The 23280-nt window shown below is 41.5% G+C and overlaps 1 protein-coding gene across 1 annotated transcript; it reads left to right on the forward strand.

Moving 5' to 3' along the window:
- Positions 1-1113: 1113 nt before the first annotated feature.
- On the forward strand, positions 1114-10421 carry RPS24 (ribosomal protein S24). Its single transcript, XM_026678376.2, has 6 exons — positions 1114-1225; positions 2406-2471; positions 5266-5475; positions 6990-7100; positions 9723-9746; positions 10346-10421. The coding sequence occupies exons 1-5, from the start codon at positions 1223-1225 to the stop codon at positions 9723-9725; spliced, it is 393 nt and encodes a 130-aa protein (XP_026534161.1). The 5' UTR covers positions 1114-1222; the 3' UTR covers positions 9726-9746; positions 10346-10421.
- The last annotated feature ends 12859 nt before the right edge of the window (positions 10422-23280 follow it).

Below are 23280 nucleotides of genomic sequence, written 5' to 3' on the forward strand. Positions count from 1 at the left end.
TTCTTGATAGAATGATGGGTGGATAATCAATAGTTTAATAGATCATCAGATATAGAGAGATGGAGGAGACTCTTGATAGATTATAACTACAAACAGTATAACCACGCAACAATGTGATGACAGGGTAACTGTATAGAATTGGGTAGTGTAAATAAACTATGTGGGGATAGAAGTCTGTGAACCAAATAGCCAGGAAGGTGGTGGCAAACCATTACTCTCAGCAAGTGGGCAGCTCCTAGTCACCTTAAGAAATTAAGTTGGAGGATGGACCTGGTTAGAACTTGGATGGGAAAGCACCTAGCTTTGATTATTGCCACAACTGAGCCCAGAATTTCTTGTTGCTGAACAAGACAGTAGTTGAGTGAATTTTGCCCCATTTTGTGACCTCTCTTGCTGCAGTGACTCACTTAAAAATTGCAGTGATTTCATTAGCAACTGTGGTGAGGGTGGTCACAAAACGGGGCAAAATCCACTCAACTATTGTCTCGCTCAACAACAAGAAATGCTGGGCTCCGTTGTGGCCGTACATCGAAGACTACATGTACTGATAACTTTTAAAAGTAGTGTGGGGGGGTGTTTTGAATTCAAGTTGCAACACAGCTCCACCATTAAGACCACGATCCAGTTGCTATCCAGTTGCTGGTCATTATCCACTGAATTTGCAAACTGCGACCAGCAACCCTGAAAATGTAGAACTTGCTGCACAGATATTTCATGGATTACAGGCAGATTTGGTTGGTTGGGTTATGCCTCGAATTGCATTTGCCCGCCTGGCTGACTGTTGAAATGCATATGCGTCTCATTAATGTCCGATAGGAATTCCTATTTCCGTCTTTTTCCATACAAAATACAAATAGGAATTTAAATCAGAGGTCTCCAAACTTGGCAACTTTAAGATAGTTTAACTTTAAACCTAGCTGGCTGGAGAATTCTGGGAGTTGAAGTCCACAAGTTTTAAAGTTGTCAAGTTTGGGGACTCCTGGTTTAAATAATCCATACGTCTTAACATTCAACCTGATAGAATCAGGAGGACTAATAAGTGGTCTCTCTTTCCCCTTCCACTCGCTGGTTTCCCGGAAGACCTTTTTCCCTCGGGTAGCGGAAATCCCGCCTTTTTCCCGTGACGGCTCTTCCTTTTCCTTCCCGCTGCGGCATATGATTGGCTACCGAACGTCCCTTCCTTCTTTTCAATCTCTCTGAGGCTGCGAGGGAGGCCGCCAAGATGGTGAGCGCTGTCGCTGGGGATTCTCGGGACCGAGGGGCTCCTTCAATCCGTCCTGCCCAGGCGCCATCCTCGGCCCTGCGGACTCCGGGCCGCCCGCTTTCCCTTCCGCGGGGGCTGCGGAGTCTTTTAGGGGCATTATGGGGTGGAGGAAAGGGGGCGAAGATGCCAACGCCGTGGGTCCCCGGTTCTTTGCGTTGGATCAGCCTCTCTCCCTCTCCTCCCGCCTGTTTTATTTATCTCAGCTGCACGAAATGGTGGGAGCTTCAACACTGGAAGCTTTGAAGAAGAGACTGGGCTGGCACCAGTCAGAAGTGGTGTAGGTAGGGGGTTGGGCTAGATGACCTACAAGGTCCCTTCCAACTCTCGTTAATCTGTTAATAAATAGTGCAGGGTCTCCTGCTTGGGTGGGGGTGGACTAGATGGCCTTCAGGGTTCTTTCCAACTCCTGTTAATCTGTTAATAAATGGTGTAGGGTCTCCTGTTTGGGTAGGGGTGGACTAGATGGACTACAAGGTCCTTTCCAACTCCTGTTAATCTGTTAATAAATGGTGTAGGGTCTCCTGCTTGGGCGGGGAGGGGGGTTGGATTAGATGACCTATAAGGTCCCTGCCAACTCTGTTAATGAATGGTATGGTGTCTCCTGCTGGGGGCGGGGGTGTTGGACTAGATGGCCTGCAAGGTCCCTTCCAACTCTTGTTAATTAGTTAATAAATGGTGTAGGGTCTCCTGCGGAGGTGGGGGGGGGGGTTGGACTAGATGACCTACAAGGGCCTTTCCAACTCTGTTATTTTGTTCTGTTATTCAGAAGTTGTGGGAGCTTCATCACTGGAAGCTTTCAAGAAAAGACTGGACTGCCATCTGTCAGGAATGGTGTAGGGTCTCCTGTTTGGGCAGGGAGGGGGATTGGATTAGATGACCTCCAGGGTCCCTTCCAACTCGGTTATTCTATTATTCTGCTCTCCAGCATTGAGGGGCACCAGGTTGGGGGAACATGTTGCTCTAACATGGCTCGCTAAATTGACCCCCCCTTTCCCCCAACTTTGCACACATCCAGAGGTTGGTAACTCTGCACGTTCACCTGGAGGTTTTTTGGGGTGGTATTTGGAAAAGAGGGATTCTTTGGATTAGTTAGGTGAGCACATGAAATGCCTTGTTGAATGTTTGTTTTGCTTTATTATAGAACGATACGGTCACCATCCGAACGAGGAAGTTCATGACGAACCGGCTGCTTCAACGGAAGCAAATGGTGAGACGCCTTTTTTTTTTTTTTTGTGGGCAAAGTTGTGAGTCTCGAGATGGAAAAACTTCACAGGCCTGCAATTATTTCATTTGCATGCCTTTTAATTAATAACCTAACCTCTGTATAATCATAACCTCTGTATGGTTTGCCAATTGCACACGGGCAGATAGGAAAGCGCTCCAGAGGGTGAATGTCAATCCCAGAGGGATCATTACTTGTCCTCTCCCCTCTTGGGAAGATCTTTATAGCTCCCACTGCCTTAAGAAAGTTCAAAACATTCTCAAAGATCCATCTCATCCTGGGAACCCCCCTTTTTTTTTTTTTTTTTTGAACTATTACCATCTGGCAGACAGTACAGAATAATAAAAACAAGGACAAATAGGCTGAAAAACAGCTTCTATCCCAGGGCAGTAGCTCCATTGAATTCTTCTGTATAGTGCAGTGTTGTGGTGCGGTGTTGGGGGTTTTCGGTTCAGTGTGTGGAGGGTGAAGGATGTGTTTGTGTTTATTTTCATGGTCATGATGTGCACTGAAGATGGCATTTGATTTCGTTGTATGAGGTGCAGTGACAATAAACTAAAGTAAACTAATCACGCTGGCCAACAGTAATAGTTAAAAACGCCCGCAGTAAATATAGCTAGTCATATAATCTGGCTTTTGGAATGCTTTGATCGAAAAAGTGACATGCAAGGCTAGAGGTTCAGAAAGATTTACAATGATTTGGATGTAATTGGTTGCAATGATGGATCCTTCCCGCCAACGAATATGTTTTAATAATAAGAGAATTGGCAGACCTGTGTGTGGATTGAAGCAAAAGTTGCCGTATAAATGCACAAAAGAGGAAAGTGTGTTGCTTGCAAATTTGCTTGTTCTCATCCTTACTGGCTGTCAAACTCATCTAAATGTCCAGGGAACTGTCAGTTTACGATGCACGATGGTGGTGGGTAGAATGACTGCAAAATTCCAACTTTTGAAATGGTTATTTGGCAGACAGATTCAATAATATATTTAGTATTAAGACTATTAATATTCTTCTCACCTATATTCTACTGATGACTACAACTTTGTTGCTTATAGCTTTACGATTTGTATTGTTTCATTTAGTTTCGTAGTACGCTTCGTGTTGGTTCGATCATATGATTTATGATGAATGTATTTTTATGACGACTGTGATCATGATTTATCACTTTTATAGCTGTTATGTACACTGAGAGCTTCTGCAACGAAGACAAATTCCTTGTATGTCCAATCACACTGGGCCAAAAAAGAATTCTATTCTATATGGGATGTACAGTATTCCCAAAGTAAAACAACGGATATAGTCCTTAAATAGGGCATTATTATTTTTCTGTATAGGTAGTCCTTGACTTAAGGGTCACAGTTGAGCCCAGTTGTTGAGTGAGACATTTGTTAAGTGATTTTTTACATTCTTTCTTGACTTGGTTGTTAAATGAATCTTCTCCAGTTAAGTTAGTCACTCGGTTGTTAAGTGAATCCGGCATCCCCACTGACGTTACTTGTCAAAAGGTTGCAAAAGGGGATCATGTGACCCTGGGACACTGCAACCGTCAAATAATATGAGTCAGTTGCCAAGCGGCTGGATTTTGATCATGTGCGACAATGGTCGTAAGTGTGAAAAACGGTCATAAGTCACTTTTTTCAGGGCTGTTGCAAGTTCGAACAGTCACTAAATGAACTGTTTGTAAGTCAAGGACTACCTGTATTAAGAGCATTGTGCATGGTGTACCAGACTGTATCTTTTGCACAGACAGGTATACAAGCAAATTACGACACACATTCTGTGTGCTGAAGTCTAGAATCAAAATGCCTAAAATAGATAAGATAGATAGAATTCTTTATTGACCAAGTGTGATTGGACACACAAGGAATTTGTCTTTGTGCAAATGCTCTTGGTGTACATAAAAGAAAAAATACATTCGTCAAGAGTCAAGAATCATAAGGTCCAACACTTAATAATAGTCATAGGGTACAATAAGCAATCAAACCATACTAGGAAACAGTCAGTATAAATCCTAAGGATACAAGTGACAAAGTTACAGTCATACAGTCACAAGTGGGAGGGGAGTGATGAGAAAATTAATAGTAATAGTAGTGCAGACTTTGTAAATAGTTGGCCAGTGTGGAGGGAATTACTTGTTTAGCAGAGTGATGGCATTCAGGAAGAAAATGTCCTTGTGTCTAGTTGTTCTGGTGTGCAGGGCTCTATAGCGTTGCTTTGAGGGTAGGAGTTGAAACAGTTTATGTCTGGGATGTGAGGGGTCTGTAGATATTTTCACAGCCCTCTTTTTGACTCATGCATTTTATACAGGTCCTCCATGGAAGGCAGGTTGGTAGCCATTATTTTTTCTGCAGTCCTAATTACTCTCTGGAGTCTGTGTCTGTCCTGTTGGATTGCAGAACCAAACCAGACAGTTATAGAGATGCAGATGATAAACTCAATAATTCCTTCCAGGCAAGCTTTTTAATCATAGAATTAATTACCTGTTTCATTTTTGGATATTTTTGCCTACGTTTCTGCACAAGCAGCCCCTGTTGCTGCTGTCTTTCTTCACCACCACTCCCCCTACAAAAATCTCATGTTTAAATCTGAAAACACTCTTCTGTATCGGGGCAACCTATAAGCATAAAGATTGAGGTATTGCATATTTCTGGCCTGCCGTTTTCAAGTTCGATGCCAAATTTTTAACCAGCTTGTGAGCCATCTCTGCCACTAAAATACTTCCTTCATAAAGAAGCTTTGAATGTATCTTTATTTTTTCCCCCACTTCTGCACTTCTAGGTAATTGATGTCCTTCATCCTGGAAAAGCCACTGTACCCAAAACAGAAATCCGTGAGAAGTTGGCGAAAATGTATAAGACAACACCAGATGTCATTTTTGTCTTCGGCTTCCGGACCCATTTTGGTGGTGGGAAAACCACCGGCTTTGGCATGATCTACGATTCTCTAGACTACGCAAAGAAAAATGAACCAAAGCATAGACTGGCCAGGGTAGGTTGTTTTTAATCTTTTCTTTTTCTTGGAATATGGACTGTGTTAGGCTGGAAGGCTAAATATCTATTCTGGTTACGTAGCAGTTGATGAAGTTTGGAGTTTCTCTCAGAGTTCCGTTTTCAGTGGTTAATTAAATGTCAATTAAAATGTCAATTTCTGAATGTCTATGGAGATTCTCGGTCATCCAGGTCGTGGTTGTCCCAAAGGTGATTTTTTTAAAAGAAGCAATTGGACTTTCTGGGGTTTTTTTCCCTGCTTAGTTTCTTATCCAGCTCTGACTGGATGGTGAAGAATGGAAGGAAGAAAAGAAAAGAAGAAGAAAAAAGGCATCAGATAAATAGGTCAAAGCCACATGTACTATTTTTATTTATTGAGCCATGGTGGTGCAATGGTTAAAATGCAGTATTGCAGGCTGACACTGCGTACTGCCAGCAGTTCGATCCTGACCGGCTCAAAGTTGATTCGGCCTTCCATCCTTCTGAGGTGGCTAAAATGAGGACCCAGATTGTTAGGGGCAACAGGCTGAATCTGTAAACCACTTAGAGAGGGCCGTAAAGCACTGTGAAGTGGTATATAAGTCTATTGCTATCTATCATGCATCAGTGATCCATTATCCATCCATCCATCTATCTATCTATGGTGGCACCGTGGTTAGAAGGTGATATTGCAAGCTAATTCTGCTGACTGCCAGCAGTTCGATCTTGACCAAGGTTGACCCTTCCGTCCTTCCGAGGTCGGTAAAATGAGGACCCAGATTGTTGGGGGGCAAGAGGCTGACTCTGTAAACCACTTAGAGAGGGCTGTAAAGTATTATGAAGCGCTATATAAGTCTACTAATGCCATTTATAGAATTTATAAGGTAACTCTCAGCTTCTTACAGTTACATCTAAGTTAATACATAAAAAAGTTAAAATCATATGTTAAAACCCAAGGACCCCATGGAGAGGACGGGGGCGGAGTGGGGAGGGAGGTGGCATCTGTTATTACTCAGTCAACTCCTTCCATTGCGCTGATCCCCCACTGGGGCAGAGCCACAACTTTAGACCCTTATGGAAAGATAGGAGGGTTGGGGGCCAACCTCACATATGTTCTAGAGGGCAGGGACCACAGCAGAGAATCTCCCTCCTTCTGGACCTCGTCAGCCGGGATAATCAGACGGACGGGACCCACGCGTGCCTCCTCCGCTGGCATGAATCGGACGGATCAGTGGGGCGAGAAGGTCCCAGGCCATAAAGGGCTTTCAAGGGGATCAGAAACCCCTTGAATTGCACCCTTGAAGCAGACTGGTAACCAGTTTAGCTGGCGGAGCAGTGGTCTCCAATGGGCCAATCTTAGAGCCCCCCGCTCAAAAAACTACCCACGATGCCACACTCTGCAGCAGTCGTAGCTCCCGAAGGCTCTCCAAGGGTAGCCCCAGATAGAACGCATAAGAGTAGCCCGCTCGTGAGGTGACCAGGCACCGAACCTCCTGGAAATGTTGGCGGGAGGTTCATTCTCATTGTCTTCCCCAGCATGGCTTGTACGAAAAGAAAAAGACGTCTAGGAAACAACGGAAAGAGCGTAAGAACAGGATGAAGAAAGTCCGAGGAACGGCGAAAGCCAACGTGGGCGCCGGCAAGAAGGTAAGGGCATCGCCCTGAAAAATTAGACATGCCGATCAGACGCCACAATTGTTGCTGCTTTACTTGTTTCATTGACAAAAGGACTCTCTTTTTTTCCCCTCCCATACCAATTTCCATCTTTCACCAATGGCTCACAGAAGGTAATTCCGAGCTCATTCGCTTTGTTTTTGGTTTTTGTAGCTAACAAAGTGAAATGGTAAAAGGACGCGACATTTAGAATTTCCTTAGAAACCTAGAATTTTTAGAGCATGTCTCTCTCTTTCTCTCTCTTCCCCCTCCCCCATTTTTTCTCGCATCGCATCTAGCGTCCTCTTTAGCTTACCTTGTCAAAATCCTGCTTTGATTTTAGATTATTATTATTATTTTTAGAATTGAGAAATAATTCCTTCTGGCCAGTGGTTGGCAGGTGTCAAACCTGAAATGCTCATTAACTGTCATTTAACAAGATTGGAAATTACAAGTTGGGCTTCCGAAGAGAAAAGAGTTACAGGCTTTTAACAGACTTTAAAACTGGCTCTTAAGGAGAGATACACAAATTGTATATCATTTTATCAACGACGTAATGTTTAGATTCCGGCATGGCCTATTTAGGATTCGAACACCCTGGGCCAGTTATATTTTGTGTGTGGAACTCCTTTCAAAGGCTGTGGTTTTTCAAGCTTTTCATTCAGCCAGGTTGTGATGCTTTAAATGAATCCTTCCCAGTTAATAACTGTTTGCTTTCACTTCTCTTTTCTACTTCCTTGGATTTCTTCTTAATCAGAAATGAGGTGTTTGGTAGGTATAGAGAAATAAGCATGGTTGTGGTTGCATGAGCTGAGTTTTCCTCACATGCCTTTCTGATGCTTTCTTCTTGGTTTTTCGTTTTGAAGCCAAGTTTCTGTTTTTTGTGCATATTTATTAATTTAGTGTACATTTTGTTTATTAATTTAGTATGCTGCCCATCTCACTCTGCAAAGCACCTCTGATACAGAATAGGATAGGGAACAGAATAAGAATAGAATAGAATAGAATAGAATAGAATAGATATTGGAATGAAGAGTAAAGGAGAATAGAATTCTTTATTGGCCAAGTGTGATTTGACACACAAGGAATTTGTCTTGGTTCAAATGCTGTCAGTGTACATAAAAGAAAAGATACATTCATCAAGATTCATCAGGTACAACACTTAATGATAGTCATAGGGTACAATAAGCACTCAAATCATACTAAGAAACAGTCAATAAAAATCGTAAGGATACAAACAACAAAGTTGCAGGCATACAGTCACAAGTGGGAGGGGATGGGTGTTAAGGAGTGATGAGAAGATTAATAGTAATAATAATGCAGACTTTGTAAATAGTTGGAAAGTGTTGAGGAAATTATTTGTTTAGCAGAGTGGAAAAAACTGTTCCCAAATATAGTTCCAGGTACATGTGCTACACATAAGTTGTTCTTATAGCTTGTTCCTATGTTCATATTTATTTCATAGTTAGGTTGAACTATATTACTAAGGTTCTGTAGAAATATCCAGAAGATCCCTTTTGAGCTAGTTATAATTAAAAGGGTTGGGAAAACTCTCTAGATTTCTCTCCTTCTCATAGAATGGAAAGAAAATTCCCACCGTTTTGCTTGTAAGTTACAGGTAAAGATCAATAAAGGTAACTTTGGGGGAGCACATTGTATCAGTTAAAGGGATGTTTGGTGAGCTTCCCGCTTTTATTCTCTCAGTGTTTAATTCCAAGAACAGCAGCTTCTCTTGCTATATAAACTAGAAGACAAGAACACATTGTGGATATATTGTGCTATGTAGGCCTTGTATCTCCCTACCTTAATTTGGCTTACTTGCCTGAAATTGGAGGAGTTTATAGATTGGATTTGTTACGGCCATTCAGTATGCATCAAATTGTGGCTGCCTCTATTAGTCACTTGAAACAAATCTGTTGCAAATTGGCTATCACATGTTCTATGTCTAATTTCTGTTCCTTAACATACCACAAAACCCTTGATTGATTTACTGGACTCCAGTTTAGTGGCCGGGATCCATTCACAGCTTTACACACGCATAATGCTATTTTTGCATGTATAACATTCATTTTCGGTTTAGCAAGTATCCCTCTAGCAGTCAATTAAAACCAAGGTTTTATTCCACTAGAGTGCTAATCCAGGTTTAGCAGAGCTCTCTGACATCTCACCTGTTACAGTTGACTTATACAGTAAAAAAAATACTATATTTCTTTCCCCCTCCCTTGTGTTGTAAAAATAACTTAGCTGCGGGAATTTGTTTTTCAAACATTTAACTCTAAAAGCAATCATTGTCAATGATTAAATTACATGCTTTTTGTTACCTTCAAAATTCCATTGCATCTTTGCTTTTTTCCCTATCTACTTCTATTTTGCCACGTTCCCGTGGTCCTCTGTGCCCCAAACAGAATCTAACATGATCCTTAGAAATTGAACAATGTTTCAGCTGAATCTTTAACCTCCTGAGACAGCTAAGGTCTTTAGCAAAGCTGTTTCCTTTGGAAATGGTTAGTAACCAGTGATAAAACAGCCATACTGGTTGGATTATTTGAAGCAAGTTTTATATCTTGTATGTTTAAAGATGTACTGACAAGTTTTATTTCTTTTCTTTTCTTGCAGTGAGCCAATCAGGGAAGCAAAGAGGTACAGTAGTTTGAATTATGTTATTCAACAACCTGCATACCCACAGCCTGTTTCCTACCTGCGTGGGGAGAGATTTTCTTTTACAGTCTAATACCTTGCATTCTTTTAATTTAAGCTTCTTCTTCTTCCAACATTTCTGGATGTAGTAAATTTTATAGTTAAGGATTAGCTGAGACCAGTCGTTTAATGTGGAATTTAGCTAATCCAGACTTATGAGCAAGGAGCTCCCCCAAACAAAATTAGAAAGTTCTGCAGAATCTCTCTTCACACCTTGGTTACAAATAATTAGGGACTCCTTAACAATAACATTTTGGATGCTTTATAAGCTCTGGGGCTGATATTATTTCGAGGCATTGCAAGCAGAAGAGGTTTGGGAATCTTAGAGATTCTCGCATGCTTTCAGTTAGCTGCTCTTGTTTTAGCACTGTTGCAATTAGAAGCTCACTACTCAAGTTGGTCAGTCAGTACATTTAGATAAATGCAGCCTGAGTCCCAATTCTGGGTTGTAATTGGTGGGAGGAACTGCATGCATCTTACTCAGATTTATAATTTGCTGCCTAATGTTAAAACCTGACTTTATTTTCTTTTTTTACCTATAGGAAAACTAAAATAGCCCATGCCTATGGAGGTTATACTGAAGTCAGTTCTATGAATAAATTTCTATGAAAATCAAAACTGCTTAATGGGTGTTCCTGTCCTGAGGAATTGGGACTGCTCAGATTTGCACACAGTATCAAAAAGAGAAAAAAACAAACTTGATTCACTCAGGTGTGAGAAGATGAAGTATAATCTAAAATAGCACTGTTTAAAATTAAGTGTGTTTGTAAAAGAGAAGCCATGATCAACTCAAATAAGAATGTGAAAATCAATCCTTACATTGGCAAACAAGATCCTGAGGTGTACTGAGCATTAATTCCAGGAGCAGCAATCGGAGGGGAGGGGAGAAGAGCAGAATGCAGAATAGAGAAATGGAGTAGAATAGAATAGAGAAGTAGAATAGAATAGAACAGAATAGGGGAATGGAATGGAATGCAGAATAGAATAGAATGCAGAATAAAATTGAATATTGTCATTTTAAATATACACTAATCAGCATACATTAAAATGACATTTTGTTGCATTCAACTATCAAAAGATAACCATTATGCGCACACACACACACACACACACCAATGGGGATTATAGTTGAACAATTTTGTCAGTGTCTAAATTTCTTCCTCCTTTGTATGTTTCCTTTTGGCCTTGGTGGGACCTCTGATGCAGAGGCAGCAAAGCATAGCTGGTAGAATTCCTCCGCTGGAGTCTAGCTCTTGCTCCCAAGTATTCCTGGATCTCCAAAGAGATATTCCTCCAGTTCTGCATTGTCCTATCGTCCCAAGTCGTGCTGTGCTGTGTGCACTAATATCACATCCTTCATAGTTGCTTTCTGACAGTCCCACCCTTATGCTCTCTTGGCTAGTTTGGACTCTCAAAAGTCTGAAAGCAGCGTTTGCCATGTTGCAGTCTCATCAAAACCCAACTGGAAGGCAGAACCAGGTGTCCAAGGAAATTCTGCAAGAATTAACCTTTCAGTTTCTTCTCAATTTTGTCAGTTTGCAGCACACCTGACCAGCACACAAGTAAATAATTCAGCAGGATTCATTTTACATAAGAAACTTCTTTATGTACAATACCGTACAGCAGCAACCAGCATACAAAATCAGGAGCACAGAAACAGAAGTAATATTCACAGAAGTAAGTCATTTCAGAGGAGAGAGGCATTTCATAGGAGGGAATTTCAAAGGAGGCACACTAACTCTTATATACAGTCCAATAAATCTAAGCCACGCCCAGGCTCCAAACTGTCACGTATGGCCCCATACATCAGATATGTTTCGCTTTCCAAACAGTCCCCATTGGCTGACCTTTTACTACAATCCAAACAGTCCTCATTGGCTGACCTGTTACCATGTGTCAGGGTTCCAATGGATGCCCTAATTCATGAGCCTCGAGCCAAGTTTCAAAAGAAATCCAATTTATTAGGAGCAACATGTCTGCCTGGCTCTGCCCTACGTAATTTACTGCCCATCTATGACCCTGTTTCCTCCCACGATGTGTCATAAATCACATTCTCCAACGAAGCACGACTCTCCGGCTAGCTCTGGTAACCTGGGACACAATCTGGAGAAAAATATGAGTGGAATGTGCTTCTGGTCATAGCAACTGAATTCGATCAGATCTTCCTACCTTATGGCAATTCGAGAGCAAGCCAAGAGTCCTTTACGAGTTGACACCATGTCTAATCCAAACAGTCCCCATTGGCTGACCTGTTACCATGTCTTCCAGATCGTAATTACTTATATACTGACACATTTGTCTCAGGGTTTCCAAGAATTCCCCATGAATGGTGGCTTTCAAGCAATTTGAGAAAGCCTGATATTCCTCAGTGAAGGTAGAGACACCTTGAAGAATTAATCCAGGCACTTCTGAACTTCCTTCCACACGAAGAGTGAACGGTGTCCTGCGTTATGCGAGGTACCAGGAACCATCCGGTGCTAACATGAATTATGGAAAATAGCGTTGCCCTTCCCTCCTCCCCTAATTCTGCAATTTGGTTTCTTGGGGATTCTTGGTGGCTCATTGATTATAGATTTTTGGGTCCTTGGAAAAAAAACAAAATTTCTAAAACTTGGGAGCATGCAAGAATTCTTTTATTCTTGAAATAAAAACATCGATGACTTGAAACTTTCCAGTCGGGTTTTTTTTTTTTTTTCATTAGCTGCCAGAGTCCTCACTTCTAGCAACTTTGAAAATTGCTTTTTGGGTTGATTTCAATTCTGACCCGGTAATGATGCCTCTGGGGCCTAATTAACAGGGAAATCGCTTTGCAATGCGTTGTCTCTGAAACTCTGGGTTAACAAATTAACTTTTTGCATTGGGGTAGCATTCTTGCTGTTGAGAGAAGGATGGAGGGGGAGGGGGAAAAAAAAGCTAAATTGGTACTTTTTAAAAAGAAAAAAACATTTCCTGTTTGCCCTATTGGTCTCTCTGCTTGTATATTAAATTTTGAGAAAGCTGACAAACCATTTTTGGAGGCAGACTGATAGAAAGGGAGGCATTTAGCTCCTGATAAAAACAATAAAATAGATCAAGCTAAGGTTTTGTGTGTGTGTGTGTTTTTAAAAAAGCTTCTTTTGTGTCCTTGTTTCATTATTCTGCTATGACCTAGGCCAAAGTAAGAAAATATCTACCTCCCCCCCCATTCTCTATGGCAGGGGTCCCCAACCTTATGTCTGCAGCCCAGTGCTGCGTCGCAAAACCTGTTTGGAACTAGGTTGCAAATGTGGGTGGCGAGAGCGTGGGTGTGCAAAGGTGCATTTGTGATAGCGGCGCGCATGCGCACACAAAACCATCCCCTGCCACCACTGGTCTGCTGAGCCAGAAAGTTCTAGAGTGATTTTGATCCATCAGACTTTTGTAACAAGTGAGAGGCAGCTTTGTCTAGTGGTTAAGGCTCCCAGCTAGAAACCAGGAGACTTCAGTTCTGGTCTTTAGGTGTGAAACTGTTCTGACCTTGGCTTCCCCCAAAAGCACTAAGCAGACTCTTTGTCCCGCCAAAACCTCTTTTATTAAACGAAGGTGAATTTCTTGCATTCACCTTCAGCCAAAGGCCTGGCAAACGGTCTTTCAGGGGTGTAATGAGGAGCACAGACCTTACCTAGCCTGGAGAGCTGCCAAGTAACTATTCCCAAATGCAGTGCTGACAAGGAAGGGCTCAGCACGGAGTCTCTGAGATGCACAAAACAGACCTTCACACTGCTGTAACCAACAGGCCCTCCCCTTTTGCTCCTCTTTTAATCCCTATGGGAGGGGCCATTCACCGTCCACCTGTGACCTTACTCCCACGTCGACCCTTAGTTTGTAATTGTTCTTTTCTTTTGGCAGCTCTGTGCATGCGCAGGCTGGGAACTGGCTCCAGCTGCTCCCCTGCCTCACTGCTGTCCAACTCTGAAGGCAGCTGATAACTGCCAGCCTGCCCTGGCTCCATCTCTGCCTCCGAGGCAGAACCCTCATCCTAGCCTTCCTTAGCTTCTAGGACTGGCCCAGGTTCCTCCCCAACCTCACTGTCCAACTCTGCCGCCAGTTCCGCTAACCGCCGTTAGGCCACAACAGAAACCCGGCTCTCTGCCCATAACAGGCTCAGACGACAAGCCGCTGGAAGAATTCCTATTGCAACCAACAGATCAAATTTGGTTGATCCAAACAATACACTCAAACGTGTGAACCTTGGGCCTCTAGGAAAAACATAGGAAGAAAAGACTTGTAAAGCATCATAAAGCTTTTGGCTATTTCCAGTAACTAGAACGTTGAATAACAGTTGGAAGGGACCTTGGAGGTCTTCTAGTCCAGCCCTCTGCTTCAACAGGAGACCCTAGGCCATCTCACCACTGAACTGCAGCTTTGTTTATATTAAAACAAAATCAGATACTGGCTCGATAAATGTCCTCAGTTTACAGTTCTTTAGAAATACTGAGGCAATACTCTGTTTTGTTTTGTTTTTTAAAAAAAGCTCTCATAAGCACCAGCCTTTTATAACCTGCTTTTTGTTCTTTTTTAAAAAAATAACACTGTGTTTTGCAAGCTATATGCCATGAGGATATGACGGGGAGGCCCTTTTCCTATGAGAGCTGAAGCAATTGCATTGATGAAGGCTTTTAATGTTATGCTTACAGCATCCTGAAGACACCTTCCCATCTGCTGACCTTGTTCCATCCATCATCAAGACAGGTTGCAAGCGTAATTATGCTTCTTTCTGCTTTCTTTCCAAGGCCTGGCCTCCGGATGACAATATATGGTTGTCCTTTTGTGTTTCACTATTTTTTTTTAAATTCGATTGTCTTTGTTTAAACTATTGCTCTTAGAGGAGGTGTACGAAGAAGAAAAATCCAGGTTCCAAGCCGGGAATAAAATGGAGGTTGATTGGAAAGAAAGATTCTGTTTATTGATGAGCAGAACTAACACACACACACACACACACAGCATGCGGTTCTGGGACAGCTGACAAAATGGAGTTGAGAGTGGGTGGGGTTTTTTTTATCCCTTTTTGATTCTTATGGGGTCATGTAGAGGTCATGGCTGGCTCTATAGGCAAAAGGGGAAATGCAAATCCTAGGTATTTGTCTGAGCTAATCTTGTCAACCTTTGGTTTGCCTAATTGTGTTGCTTATCTGGAGTCTCTGTCTGACCCAGTGTTTCTGAATGGATTACCAAATCTGCATTTCTAAAAGCTGGCCTCCTCAGTTTCTGCTTGGGGCAGGGAAACTGGCGGTAGTTTCTGCCTCCTTTAAATTTTTCCCCCATTTCTTCTTTAGGGGAAATATTCTATCCTGTGTTTTGAATATCCCCCAAAATATTTCATTCTCTAGGAAGGTGGGTGGGTGCTGATTTTCTACAGAGGCGCCCTCGTAAACAAAGGCTGTTGGTATTCCTCTGGTTGATCTGCAGCAAGCTTCGTTGGTGGTTTTTGTATTTTCACACATGGGTTGTTGTTTCTTTCCCCCTGGTCTGCTAGAAATTACACCGCTTTTTCAAACCAGCATGTGGTAGAAGTGTTTGCCGAGATGTTTCAAGGAGGGGAAAAAAAATAAAAGACATCACCAACCTGTGTTCCAGTTCAACTTCTTGTGTGTGTGTGTGTGTGTGTGTGTGTGTTTGATCAACCTGAAACCACGACAAATCTACTGAGCTCGTTCTGATGCCAACAAGCTAACCGTAGAAGAAACAGCATGTCTTTGGGAAGCACAAACGATGGTTCTGTTTTGCTCAGCTGTTCCTGACTTCTTAAAAGCGGCACAGTTCCTAGCTCAGCAGTATTTCTGACACAGATCATGTAAGTGGATCTCAGCTCTGTTTTTCTCCCTTTGCTCGAAAGACAACACGGCCTCCAGTTCTTTTTCCGTTACATTTTCCCAAAAGGAAAAATTCTGGCTTCAGAATGGAAGCCGTGTTGTCTTGGAAATTGGAACCTTGTTACTATACATGTTGAAAGCAGCAAGTGTATTGTATGCACAAAAATGGAAAGACACTGTGATACCTACCATGGCAGAATGGATGCAGAAGTTGATGGAGTTGGCTGAAAGGGCAAAACTATGATTAAAGGAAAAAAGAACATAAGTACTTTTGTTTCCACATGGAAACCACACTTGTGAATTTCGTGCTTGATGTGGAAAAGAATGTAACCTTGACTTTGTCAGGATAGTGATTTAAGAGCTGATCAGCTGATGCAATGATGTAACAACGGGCATGAATCAGCAAGTTTTTTGGCTGTTATTCCTTTAAGAGCTCTTCAAACTGGTAGGAAAATTTTTTGAAACCTACCACTTACTGGAACACTGGGCTGTATCTAACAAAATGAAATTCAACGTAGAGAAAAGTAAAGTCCTACACTTAGGCAAGAAAAACCAAAAGTACACATATAGACTGGGTGAAACCAGGCTCAATAGCAGGAACTGTGAGGGGGATCTTGGAGTCTCAGTGGACAACCGGCTAAATAGGAGCCAGCAGTGTGCAGCAGCAGCCAAAAAAGCCAATGCAATCCTAAGTTGCATTAACAGAGGGATACAATCAAGATCAAGGGAGGTACCACTCTCTAAAGCCTTAGTAAGACCACACCTAGAATACTGCATCCAGTTTTGGTCACCACACTAAAAAAGATGCTGAGACTCTAGAAAAAGTACAGAGAAGAGCAACCAGGATGATTAGGGGACTGGAGGCTCAAATATATGATGGATGGTTGCAGGAACTGGGCATGGCTAGACTAGTGAAGAGAAGGACCAGGGGAGACAGGATAGCATATTCCAATATTTGAGGGGCTGCCACAGAGAGGAGGGGGTCAAGCTATTTTCCAAGGCACTTAAAGGCCAGACAAGGAATAATGGAAGGAAACTGAACAAGGAGAGATTCAACCTGGAAATAAGGAGATTTTTTTTTTTTTTTTGACAGAGAGCAATCAACCGATGGAACAGAAGTTGCCTTCAGAAGTTGTGGAAGCTTCATCACTGGAAGCTTTCAAGAAGAGACTGGACTGCCATCTGTCAAAAATGATATAGGGTCTGCTTGGGCAGGGGGTTGGACTAGATGACCTACAAGATCCCTTCCAAATCTGTTAATATGTATCTGTATCAGGTTGTAAAATGGGAGAAAACCCACTTAACAAATGTTTCATTTAATAACAGAAATCTTGGGCTCCATTGTGGTTGTAAGTCGGCCTGTATACCTTGTGCCCTAATCATTTTAACGAGCATCTCAAGTTTTGATTTCAAAGAGCGTAAACCAAATGTTTCTCCAGCAGAGGACGATGCAATCCCACAAACTGAAGCTCCGAAACTCCCAGCAGGAAGACAAATGTTTATTTGGAACATTTTGCTGGAAGGATATACAAAAGGGTAACAGAATCCACTAATCCAGGATGAAATATTGCTAGTCTTCCCCCCTCCCCCCCAGTTGTCTGTTTTGTTCATGAATGCATGCAACACACACACACACACATCCTGCTGAAGATTGCTGGGAATTTGCTTTGCTTTCTGGTTTACGTTTGGTCAAGAGGACTTTATACACAAAGTACTGTACTTGGAAGCCGTTAAGAGATAAGGGAGTGCTATTGAAAAAAGACGGTGCTACCCTTCAAGGATAACCTCCTTCATTTGTGAATATATCTTCGAAAATCAGTGCTAATACTTGCTATTGGGTTTTTAGGCACAATGAAACAACCATACAGGGGATTCTGCTGGTTCGGACCAATTCAGGCAAACTCCTAGCTCCGAAGATCAGCTGGGAGCGATGTTCATGTGGGCATCTCAGTTGATCACTGTGGAAGAGCAGATTGCTGCTCCTCAGCTGTCTTACTCCCCCGAAGTAACATAGCAGGTAAGGATTTTTGCATTGCTGTTCACACACACGAAGCACACAATTCACTGAACCAGTTATTATACCAGCAGCTTCCCACCCTTGTATACATTGCTTTTTTCAGTTGAGATTTAAATAAATACAGGTTTAAACACAGGGAGTCAGAACAAAACAGAACAGAATAACAGAGTTGGAAAGGACCTTGGAGGTCATCTAGTCCAACCCCTTGCCCAAGCATTATGATTGCAATTGAGGCCAACACGTTGGCTGCTAAGTGAAATGTTTGTTAAGTGAGCTCTTGTCCCATTTATGACTTTTTTTTTTTTTTTGCCACGGTTGCTAAATGAATCTTTGCAGTTGTTGAAGTGAGTGTGATGACCTGGGGTGTGGCACAAAAGCAACAAAGTCACAAAAGTAGGTAAAGTAATTCCTTCAACTTGGCCTCCAATGTCCAGTTATCATCGGCTAATGAAAAAACTCTCCCAAGAACAGTTTTTTAAAGGAAAGAATTTCAGTCCGAACCCAAAGTACATCTAAATTATAAGTAAAAACCAACACAAACCACGCTGCAGCAATTAACAAGACAGGGCAGGATAAGGAAGTGCAGACTTCCAAAAGATAATGAAGCACACACAGTTGGGAGGACGCCAGAACCCAGATAAGACGTGACAAACCAAGATAATGCACGCTTTGCTTCCAGCAAGGTTCTGTGCGCAAACATCCTCTTTATCCTGTTTCCCCAGCTGCAGCTAATGAAGGGAATCAGGGCTTTTTTCTCCCCCGTAACCCATGTTACTCCCTTATCCGTTCCTCCCTGCGTGTCCTAGGATGCAGAGAGGGTGGTCCTGAGTCTTCCTCTGAATGCCCAGCTGGACTGTGCCCTTCCCCAGTTTCCTCCCCAGACACTGGAGCCACACTCCCACTCCCTGTCAGCTGTTCGACCTCCCCCTTGGAATCAGATTCCAACAGGGGCATGATAGAGTAACCTGGTTGTGAAGTGAATCTGGCTTCCCCATTGAAGGTCGCAGAAAGTGATTACGTGGCCACAGGATATACGTCATAAACATGAGTCAGTTTCCAAGCATCTGAATTTGATCGCGTGAAGCAGGGAGATGCTGCGATGGTCCTAATTGTGAGAAACGGACATAAGTCGCTTTCCCCCACAATCCCGTTGTAAATTCGAACCATCAATAAATGAACTCTTGTAAGTCGAGGGACTGCCTGTATTCACATTTATAAATGTTTGCTTCAGACTGGTGGGCTTGTCAAATGCTTTCTTTCTCCTTCTCCCCCCTCACTGTTCTTTGATGTCCCTCTTTGACCTTGTCTTCCAGATGTGTTGATAAAGACATCTGGAAGGCATAGATTCTCTGTGGCTGATAAAGAAAATTAAGCTCTTGGAATCTGGATTTTATTTTATTTTATTTTTTTAAAGAAAGAAAGGCTACTTTCTTATGAAAACTTGAGTTCTTAAAATTCAGTCGACAGAATAAATGCAATTAATGAGAGGTTTGCATGAGCTCACTTTTACCTTTAGTTGGGTTTGATTTGAAAGGAGGACAGAGAAGATTTTTTGACAGAACAGAACAGAACAGAATAGAATAGAATAGAATAGAATAGGGAATAAATATGGAATAAGAATAGAATAGAATAGAATGCATAATGGAATGGAATCAGAGTACAGTAGAGTAGAATAGGAATAGGAATAGAATAGAAATAGGAATAGGAATAGAATAGAATAGAATGGAATGGAATAGAATAGAATAGAATAGAATAGAATAGAATAGAATAGAATAGAATAGAATAGAATAGAATAGAACAGAACAGAATGCATAATAGAATGGAATCAGAGTAGAGTAGAATAGGAATAGGAATAGGATTAGGATTAGGAATAGAAATGGAATAGAACAGAACAGAACAGAACAGAATAGAATGCATAATGGAATGGAATCAGAGTAGAGTAGAGTAGAATAGGAATAGGAATGGAATAGGAATGGGATAGAAATGGAACAGAACAGAATGGAAAGGAATATAATAGAATATAATAGAATAGAATAGAATAGAACAGAATAGAATGGAATCAGAGTAGAATAGAATAGGAATAGGAATAGGAATAGGAATAGAAATGGAACAGAACAGAACAGAACAGAATAGAATAGAATAGAATAGAATAGAATAGAATAGAATAGAATAGAATGCATAATGGAATGGAATCAGAGTAGAGTAGAATAGGAATAGGAATGGAATAGAAATGGAACAGAACAGAACGGAACGGAATGGAACGGAACAGAACAGAACAGAATAGAATAGAATAGAATAGAATAGAATAGGGAATAAATGTGGAATAAATATGGAATAAGAATAGAATAGAATAGAATGCATAATGGAATGGAATCGGAGTACAGTAGATTAGAATAGGAATAGGAATAGAATAGAAATGGAATAGAATTAGAATTAGAATTAGAATTAGAATAGAATAGAATAGAATAGAATAGAATAGAACAGAATGCATAATAGAATGGAATCAGAGTAGAGTAGAATAGGAATAGGAATAGAAATGGAATAGAACAGAACAGAACAGAATAGAATAGAATAGAATAGAATGCATAATGGAATGGAATCAGAGTAGAGTAGAGTAGAATAGGAATAGGAATGGAATAGAAATGGAACAGAACAGAATGGAAAGGAATAGAATAGAATAGAATAGAATAGAATAGAATAGAATAGAATAGAATAGAATAGAATAGAATAGAATGGAATCAGAGTAGTAAATGGAATGGAATAGGACGGACAAGGAAACCAGAGAAATTTTATACCCTGGGTTGGAAACTCCTGAATGGTTCAGGTGGACATCCAAATGTCTTTATAAGGCTTCTATTTTGAAGGCAGATTGATGGATGCCTAGCAGAGGAAGAACTTGGACGCTAAGTGTCTTGTCTTGGGTGAAGCCACCAACTTTGCCAACTTGAATGCATTGTCCATCGTGGGAAGGTTGATCTTGATAATACTGGGATCAGATTTATGGTGGTGACGGGCCCTGGCCAGCAGCTTCATTGGGCTGACTCCCAGGCTGTTCTCACATGAACAGCTGTTTTATAAAGGCAGTGAAAGTTTATGGAGAACAAAGAAGCAAGAAGTTGAATAGCTTGATAATATCCTGTCTGTAGACATTCCCCAGCAGAATAGAATAGCGTCTAACGGCATCTTAATTCGGGTGATGCCAATTGCCCATACTCCTGACTGTGCCCATATATAAAACTGGCAATTATGTTATTACCTGTTTATGCAATTTAAAAACTGCCACCATTCCCTATATTAAGAGATCCAGAGAATTCCATCCATTGAATTGAATTGAATTTTATTGGCCAAGTGTGATTTGATACACAAGGAATTTGTCTCTGGTGCAGAAGCTCTCAGTGTACATGCAAAGCAATGGAATCATAATCATTATCATAATAACAACAGCAATGGCACTTAGACTTATATACCACTTCACAGTGCTTTCCGCCCTCTCTAAGCAGTTTACAGATTCAACATCTTGTCCCCAACCCTCTGGGTCCTCATTTTAACAACTTTGAAGGATGGAAGGCTGAGTCAATCTTCAGCTGGTCAGGATCAAACTGCTGGCGATCGGCAGAGTTTGTCTGCAATACTGTATACTAACCACTGCCAACAAATAATATGAAATAGGAATACATTGATTTGATTGCTTGATCATTTGATTGACCATGTTATTCATTTAATGACTGCCATGTTCACTCAATAACTATGGCATTTGCAAACAAGGACTGTAAAGAAAAAACCCTCCTAAAATCAGATCTGGTCACATGGCTGTCTCGATTTGTGACCATCATGCCTCATGGTGGAAATTCCGGAAGGTGGCTTAGGAAAGGTAAGATCTTTAAGTATGTTGGAGGGAAAATCCATCTGGTTCAATTCCAAGGTTGGGGAAAGATGCTGGAAATAAAATGGAGGCTGGAGGCTGATTGGAAAGAGAGGTCCATTTATTGATGAAGCAGAACCACCAGGGTTTGTGGTTCTGGTGCAGCTGACAAAATGGAGTTGAGAGTGGGTTATTTTTTTATACCTTTTGGATTCCTATGGGGGTCATGTAAGGGTCATAGCTGGCTCTATAGGCAAAAGAGGAAATGCAAATCCTAGGTGTTTGTCTGAGCTAATCTTGTCAACCTTTGGCTTGCCTAATTGTGTTGCTTGTCTGGAGTCTCTGTCTGACCCAGTCTTTCTGAACAGATTACCAAATCTGCATTTCTATAAGCTGGCCTCCTCAGTTTCTGCTTGGGGCAAGGAAACTGGGGATGGTTTCTGCCTCCTTTAAATTTTTTCCCCCCATTTCTCCTTTAGGGGAAATATTCTATCCTGCCTTTTTAATATTCCCCAAAATATTTCATTCTTTTGGAAGGCATTTCCGACAAGTGGTTACCCTGGAGAAAATTTGTTTTAAATTCTGCTCCCCTCCCTCCCAGAACTGGTAAAAGTATGTTGAAAGAAGCAGAGGGGTTTTTCAAAATTGATTTTTCACGTCTTCTATGGATATGACATTCCTCTAATGTCTCTTTCAAAGCTGGAAGGGCCTTTGCTGCAGACCACAAAATACTATCAACAGAAAGGCTGATGGTGCAAATTACATTATTGATTTTCATATCTAATATCAGCAGGTGAGCAAACATAGTCAAGTCGAAGAAAGCAGCAATCAGGAAGAAATCTAATTTATCGGAGTGGCTAATAATTATAAATAATTGGCTTATTCAGGAAGTAAAATGATTGTTTCATAATATTGCTGCAATTTCATTGTACTTAATACTTCATCTGCCGTACCCTCTAAACTGACCAAAAGATCTTGTCTTAAACAATCTTGCTTAGTTCAAAAGGGGAAAAAAAAGATATCCCCTTTTCCTGAAAATGACATTGTTTCATCTATCGTAATAAAATAAATATTTCCTGGGTGGGAATAATGGAGAAACTCTGTGCTTTATTTCACTGCTTCTTTATTTCCCTCATCCACCCCAAATTGTGGCCATGAAAAAGAATATAAAAAGGCCTTGTGATATCCTTGGTGTTCTCTGAGCTTGGTTATTTTTTTGGAGGGGTCTCATTACCCAACTTGATAACGTTATCAGTGCTAGAAGGGAGTGGGATTTATGGAGGAGGAGGAGGAGGAGGAGGAGGACTTTGGGGTCCTTGGTGTCTTCTGAGCTTGGTTGTTTTCTAGCAGACATTTCATTACTAGGTAACATCACCAATGCTAGAAGGGTGTCGGGTTTCCTCTCTATTTACAATCTTAACTATCTCTCATCACCTTTGGTCTCTTTTAAAAATACTTTCAAAAATTGTAAGATGAACTTCTGAGAGGTGAGAAGATTTATTTAGGTGGTAACCACCGGCAACAGTTCTTAGCTAATTTTTGTTGGCGACACTGAGAATTGTCCTTCCTAGACCTTGGCTAGAAAGATAACGGGAGTGTGATGTTGTTGGGCTTCTTATTTCTAAACTGGTCCAGTCCCTTTCCCCAAAAAGTCCCATTTGCCTCCCTCCCTGAAGCGAAGGGCCTTCTGGAGACAAAGAGGCCATTGGTGCCTTTCCCACAATCATGGTCCAAGGATCTTGTGTCTCTGTGCCTGGTGGGACAGAG

This window comes from Notechis scutatus, chromosome 4 (genome assembly GCF_049901735.1).
Source record: "Notechis scutatus isolate UNSWTSFEM ecotype Mainland chromosome 4, rNotScu1.2, whole genome shotgun sequence".
Classification (NCBI taxonomy): domain Eukaryota; kingdom Metazoa; phylum Chordata; class Lepidosauria; order Squamata; family Elapidae; genus Notechis; species Notechis scutatus.